This window comes from Sesamum indicum, linkage group LG9, assembly GCF_000512975.1.
Source record: "Sesamum indicum cultivar Zhongzhi No. 13 linkage group LG9, S_indicum_v1.0, whole genome shotgun sequence".
Taxonomy (NCBI): domain Eukaryota; kingdom Viridiplantae; phylum Streptophyta; class Magnoliopsida; order Lamiales; family Pedaliaceae; genus Sesamum; species Sesamum indicum.
Window position 1 is genome coordinate 4,834,532 of NC_026153.1, and position 7,576 is coordinate 4,842,107.

General features: G+C 33.6%; 1 protein-coding gene across 1 annotated transcript; it reads right to left on the reverse strand.

The window, feature by feature from the left end:
* LOC105170653 (actin) lies at nucleotides 1,658–5,985 on the reverse strand. Its single transcript, XM_011091509.2, has 5 exons — nucleotides 5,793–5,985; nucleotides 4,122–4,194; nucleotides 3,595–3,988; nucleotides 2,664–3,277; nucleotides 1,658–2,166 (listed from the first exon to the last, which is right to left on the reverse strand). The coding sequence occupies exons 2-5, from the start codon at nucleotides 4,179–4,181 to the stop codon at nucleotides 2,101–2,103; spliced, it is 1,134 nt and encodes a 377-aa protein (XP_011089811.1). The 5' UTR covers nucleotides 4,182–4,194; nucleotides 5,793–5,985; the 3' UTR covers nucleotides 1,658–2,100.

Here is a 7,576-nt window from a genome sequence, read left to right on the forward strand (position 1 = left end):
TTATTGTAATAGCTGATGTCGGCAGAAATGATTATACTTGTAATCGGTTTATTTCAATTAATAATAGTTTATAAAATTTTTATTTAAATTAGTAGAAAATAACTGATGTCATGTCATCACTTTAAATGAGGGGATAATTTGAGAAGAAAAAATCATTTTAATTTTTTTTAATTCTTGGAAAAATAATAGGACTTTTGAAATGGAAATAGAGACCAATAATCACACATAACCATATATAAGAGATTGAATATCTATACAATTTATATTCTTTCATTAAATGCTATGACAAGGGATGGCGGACTTAACTCTAATGGGGCAGGCGGATTCGGGCATGGCCCCAACTGGTCTAGATTATTGGATCCAGATTTTAATTTTATGGATCCGATCCATTTTTGGCTTTTCGCTGTGAGTTGTGTCGGACCTATTTCGGACCTGTACCATACCGGATAATATGTATAAATATATTCAATTTATTATGATTACAAATACTTTTTTAAAATTAATAATTATCTAAAAAATAACTTCTGACGACAACTCATTATAAAATAATATTCGTTAAATAATCATTAATTATAAGAATACATTTATAAATTTTTAAATAATAAAAAATATTTATAATTATGCCAATTTTATCTTAATTTATCTTATTATTATACGATGAATTGGGCAATGCCAAGTGGCAACTTACTCAAAGGCCATGCTGATTTGATTTGCAGACAAATTTAATGCTGTCCTACTTCATCCTTAATGTGATTATAATGACCTGCCTTTTCAGTTTTGTTTACCATTTTCGCTTGACTCATGTTGTCAGTGAATAGCAATTTATTCTCACATTATATTAGAAATGAGCAAATTATTCCTTTATAAAAAATAAATAGTAATTTATCTTTTTGTATTTAAAAAAAAAATAATTTACCTCCTTACTTTATTTTCTAAAACATAGGGGGTAAGTTAGTCACTATCAGAAGCAATCCAATCTTAATGATAAAGACCTCATGAAGAATGTTCGGTGTGTAGGAAAACTTTACCATACATGAATCGATATATAACACATTATTTTGAAAAGAGAGTGTGTAAGATATATTCATCTTTCAATTTCCAAGGTAAAGTGTTATAAAATTTAATGTTAAGCTTGGTTTTGACCCTTAGCGAGAACAATGTGGGATTTTCGCATGGCATGAATCATATATACCTTTTGAGAGCTCACCTAAGTTATATTTGCTATGGACTATGGCTATGTGTTTGGATTGATCCCAAAACCTCATGAGAATCAAGATATAAGAGCATACCTACACCCGCTATGCCTATCTCTAGTCGATATCATATGTTTGTAATTGAAGTTTGGTTCAAGAAGCATAATTCAAGGCGAATTGCACTATCGCTTGCCAACACCGAGTGTGTATTCAACATAGAATACGCATGCACCGACCGGATAGTATAAACTGTATTTAACACAAAATTCCATGATTTCTATTTGGTTGTATTTAGATTGATGAATTTGAATTTAAGGGAAGAATTTAGATAAATAAGTTCAAATAACTTCATATCAAAAGAATTTGCAATCCGTCACTATTTAACAAACAGAGTTGAATGCAAATGTAACATTATTATCCTCTAATGAAAATTGTATAACAGAAAGAAAGCAAAAACAAAAAACTGGCAAGAAAATAGATGTAGTCTACTGCTCTTTAATTACTGACAACTACTGTGGAGAGTGAATACATGTATCCAGTATACAGTCTCAAAGACATGCAAAAAAACTACATGAAAGTAAAACAGCAATACAGGTAAACTAAACTGGTTAACAAATACTACTGCAAAACATTACAAGTTACCTCTCCTATAAATAGTATCAATATTGAATCATGGAAGAAAATGAAACATTTTCTTTAGAGAGATTTATTGATAATGAAATAACTCGTCGAATCTGTTTACTATATGCTGTCAGCATCAAGGAGAAACCTGCCGGGCTGGCTCGTCGCGCACCGCTGAAGTGAGACTGCGCACTGTGGATCATACATAATAGTACCATTGTTATTTTTAAGAAATCATGATATGCTTATCAAGCATAGCTTCTTGTTCAGAGATAATCCCAGAAAGCTAGAAGCATTTGCGGTGCACAATGGAGGGGCCGGATTCATCATATTCTGCCTTTGCGATCCACATCTGTATCGTAGTAGAAATTATCTTATCAATACATCTAACCAAACTATTATGCGCAAATGACATCACCTTAGCTTAAGCTACCCTTAACCCCTACAATGCTTAAAAAATAAGAAGTTGAGTGAATAAAAGTGATCACTACAGAAACATCTTCTGAAGTTTGGGCATATTATAAACAAATTCGTAAAATTTTGGAAAACTTATACTGATGCTCCCGCAGTCATCTTTTATATTATAGATTCCCAATGGGGGATGTGATTTGATGAGAGAAATTTTGAAATATAAAATATGATTGTATGAGGTGCAGTGCAACTTTTAGAGTTGACGGTTTTTTGTAACATGTATAAATTTCAAGAAGTGTTAGTGTAATTATCACTAAACAATAGGTAGATCTTAGCACTATTGCTCAATGCGAAGTCTAACCTATATAATGGTCATTGTCCATAATGGAGGACGTGATATAATTGTGAGGTTTTTAGTCAGAAGTATATGGAATATACCTGCTGGAAGGTGCTCAGGGATGCCAAAATGGAACCTCCAATCCACACACTATACTTCCTTTCTGGTGGAGCTACCACCTTAATCTTCATACTACTTGGTGCCAAAGCAGTGATTTCCTTGCTCATTCTGTCGGCAATGCCTGGGAACATGGTAGAACCACCACTGAGGACGATGTTCCCGTAAAGATCTTTCCTAATATCAACATCACACTTCATGATCGAGTTGTATGTGGTTTCATGGATGCCTGCAGCCTCCATTCCTATCATTGCAGGTTGGAAAAGAACCTCAGGGCATCGGAAACGCTCAGCCCCAATAGTTATGACCTGCCCATCTGGTAATTCATAGCTTTTCTCAACTTCAGAGTTCGTTTTGGCATTCTCTAACTCCTGCTCATAATCAAGAGCAATGTATGAAAGTTTCTCCTTCATGTCCCTCACAATTTCTCGTTCCGCTGAGGTGGTAAAGCTGTACCCACGTTCTGTTAAGATTTTCATGAAGGCGTCCGTAAGGTCTCGACCGGCTAAGTCCAGACGAAGGATGGCATGAGGCAGAGAATATCCCTCGTAGATAGGGACAGTGTGACTGACACCATCTCCCGAGTCCAGCACGATTCCTACAACAAACATCCAGCACTGTGAATATCTCTATAATGAGTTGCCATTGACAGGCACTTTTCGTACCATGCAAATGTACAAAAGGCGCAAATAAGATGTCATAAATGTAAAAGGGAGAGCATGGTGGTGGTTAATTGATTTAGGTTGTGACTGAAAGGATGATGTATTAGGAAAGGCCAAAGAACTTTTTTCGTGTTTCTACGTTAAACGAAAAGGAAAAAGAAAACACCAATTCATTAACATCATGTGCAAACAGCTCCTGTGGCCAACAGTACGCTGGATAAATCACAAACACTGCAAACATCAAATTACCAACCTGTTGTACGGCCGCTTGCATAAAGCGATAGAACGGCTTGAATGGCTACATACATGGCAGGAGCATTAAATGTCTCGAACATAATCTGGGTCATCTTTTCACGGTTAGCCTTCGGGTTGAGAGGAGCTTCAGTGAGCAGAATCGGGTGCTCCTCTGGCGCAACACGAAGTTCATTGTAGAAGGTGTGGTGCCAGATTTTCTCCATATCATCCCAGTTGTTCACAATACCATGCTCAATCGGATACTTGAGTGTCAGAATACCACGTTTGGACTGAGCTTCATCCCCAACATAAGCATCTTTCTGGCCCATGCCCACCATCACACCAGTGTGACGAGGCCGACCAATGATGCTAGGAAACACAGCTCTGGGGGCATCATCTCCAGCAAATCCAGCCTAATGAAAAATTAAGTAGAGCATGAGTAAACCAGATTCTAAAGTAGCCATTTTCTACTGCAGCACTTGAAAGAAGCTCGAAAGTTAAGTCTTTCTTCTACACAGCTTGAGTCAAAAGTTTCTAATATAATACCTTAACCATTCCTGTCCCGTTGTCACAGACGAGTGGCTGAATATCCTCTGAGTCAGCCATTTTTCAACAAGAGCTGTAGAAAAATAAAAGAAAAATGTACAAGGTTAAGAGTAAATTTTCAAGAAAAAAAGGGGTAAATTTGCATTTTACTCCTTTCTGGAAAGTGTGTGCATCCTGTGCTTTAGAAACAAGGCACCTGACCCCTTACTATTTTGAAATACTATAGGACACCTTTTTACCTTTTTCACGTCTTTGAAATAATATGTGCATTGTTAATAAATAAAATATTTCACATATGTATTTTAATGATTTCACATTAATATTCAGGAAATTAGAAAATGATAAATAAATTAGAAATTCCATCTCATATATATAAGGGTGGGTTTGTTTTTTTCTAATGCGATAAGGGATAAACAATAAGTTGCCTTTCTCTGAACCACAAGGACTATGTATGCCTTTTTTCCATAACAAAGGGGCGAATACATCCTTCTTCAAAAACACAAGGATAAAATGTTGTTTACCCAACAAAAACAAATTAAGATCTGTTTGAACTTAAAGAGTAAGCACTTCCAAGTACATTATCAAAGAAGTCCCGCGATGAGCAATTAAAAAGATACCAATACTGATGTGAACTTGAGATATTTTTTTTTCTTTGAAGCGAAACATTTACATGCCATTATATTATGCATGTTAATGTTTAACAATTGATTAGCAATAAAGAACAAATGATGAATAACAACCACAAGCAACAATCAATCAAACACTACTTAAGCAGACAACTTCACATCGAAAGCCATCAAACTTGAAACACAAGACTTTAGACGTTTAAGTTTAACTGAAAGTATTTACTGTTCCACCAAGCAATACGTCAATATTTACCAACCCAGAGGCGCAATTAGCAAATACAATCCAGAATAGGTAAAACAAATACAATTAGAAAGTCAAGAACATGAGGGGAAGCAAATTCCCTGTTCCGTAAAAAACTATCATGTCATGCTATATTCACATCTGAAGAATCCGTGGGTAAAACACAAGCTAATGAAGCACAATACTGAATCGCATTGCATTTTATATATTGGCTCTGTAAGACTGCGATCCTTTGTATATAGTACGAGACAAAAATCATGTTCCACAATGTATAAGATGCTCTTGCCCTTCTACCATTTTCCGAATTGAAAAGCAAAATACATTCATAACAAGGACTCGAAAACGTTGTTGAAAATTTTCTGCTGTTATGGATCAATGGGGCATTGCAAGAGTCTAATACATTTATACCAAAATATGCTCCTCCCACGCCATAGCATACTGACTAATCAGAAGCAAGAGAAACCACAACATAATCAAATACAAACACACTCAAGATAGATTCTTGCCTTATCCCAGAATGAGAACAAACCATAATGTAGCTAGTAAAGTAAATTTCTTTTGCAAGCATGAGCACCCAGTAATCAAGATAGATCAGCACAACACCACAGGTTGTCGACAAGAAAAAGAGAAAAAGGACAAATCCCGAGTAAATACACATCAAAATACGATAAGAAAGACACAAATACAAATACTTAAAAAGAAACACATTTTCAGGCAATCCCATGTTCTAACTTGATGTTTCCCAGCTTGTTCAGTGCAACATCTACAAGCCCAGATTCCAATTTTGCGTAAAATGAAACTCACCTTGAGGAAAGTGGTGGAATTCGTGGAGGTGGATGCCGCACCCTCGGTGGCTGGAGGATTGAGATGGAGTTGTGGAAATGAAGATGGAAAGGGTGTTTATCAACTTGGCATGAATGGATGGCAATCGAAACCGCCCTTCCCGCTGCCTAAAATGTCGTTCAGCCCCCATTCTTGCTTCAACCTCTCTTCCTTTTCTGTTCTTGGAATGGAACCTCCATTGGTCCATATTGGTTGTATACAACGATTTTATTACTTCCTTAAACTCAAACTAGGAAATTGTGGATGTCCAATATTTTCTACTTCCAACTATAACGTGCGATGCACCCTTATATATATATATATATAAGTAAATACATTATTTATTACCAAAAAAAATAACGAAAACTTGACTACCCAAAGTTTCTTGTTTTGGATCTTATGTAAGCTAAATTAGTTTACATTTGACATAAAAATAAAAAATAAAAAAACATTAAAAAGTCAATTATCATTTTCTTATTCTTTTAAAAATTCAATTGAGATTTTTACTTGCAGATATCTATTTTTACTCTACTATGTCAATTGCCTTTTTTTATTAACTTCAAATTATTTTTATAAAGTTGTTCTTCCAAAATGATTTTTCTTTCTCTTATTTATTGATCAGCTTTTCTATTTCTAAGTTTTTAATACATTTGGTTCATTTTCTATGTATAATTACTTTACTGTTACAAAGTTTAACATTTAATTTATCGACTTATTTGATATGAAAATATAATTATAAAACTACATTTTTGTCTATAATTGAAATATTTGCTAAAATACATAAAATCATATAAAATTACACTTTAAAACCTTGAATTAGAATTTAGAGTAAAAAATCAAGGGACAATCATCACTTCAAATGTTGTAACTCTTTCATTTAAATTTATGCATTCAGATTTTCCAGTCTCTTAATTTCTTTTTGTGAATATGAAATTTGTGTGAACACCTGAATCAAACAAGTTGACGAGGCCTTAGCCCGAATCGATCACGAATGTGTTTTTTATATTCTCGAAGATCATTCTAATAATTTACCGTACTCTAATTTGTGTGTAAATCCACAAATACGTTTTGCTCACTTATTATAAATTATTATTAAAATTTATTATTTATGTACACACCTCCAATTTATAAATCTTTAGGTGATATGTAAAGAAGAATACATAAAGAAGTATAAAGAGATATTTCAATAAGCATGAAACCGGAAAACTTCACACTCTACATTCATCACTCATAAATAAAAACTGAAACTTGACTTGATGATGGAATCATTGCTTTGATACTCCTACACAGCTTACCTAAGACTTAGGTTTATTAGGGACTTGCTGACGTTGAATTTGTACCATATTATTTGTTAGATGATTATATGATATTTCCATCATGTATTAATTTAATAATTCATAGTTTATATGGTATAAATTCATATAGACGGCTTGAATTTTTCATTTGTTAAGATACCAAAATGTAAAAACGAATATAATTCAGATAACAAAAAATAATTTAATTTTTGTTTTAACAAAAATATATTTCACTATATATTTTAAATATAGACCCTCGATTTAAATTAGACAAGATCTAATCTTTTGATCTTGTTAATTAAGTTTGGACCCTAAATTCAATCAAGTCTAACAGTTCTTAAATAAGGTTATAAAAATTATTATATAATTTAAAAGGCGAGTGAATTGTGCGAAATCACGTAAATGGTAAATTGCTTCATTTTATAAAATTCATGGAAGTTATTTAATATATATATATATATATATATGTAT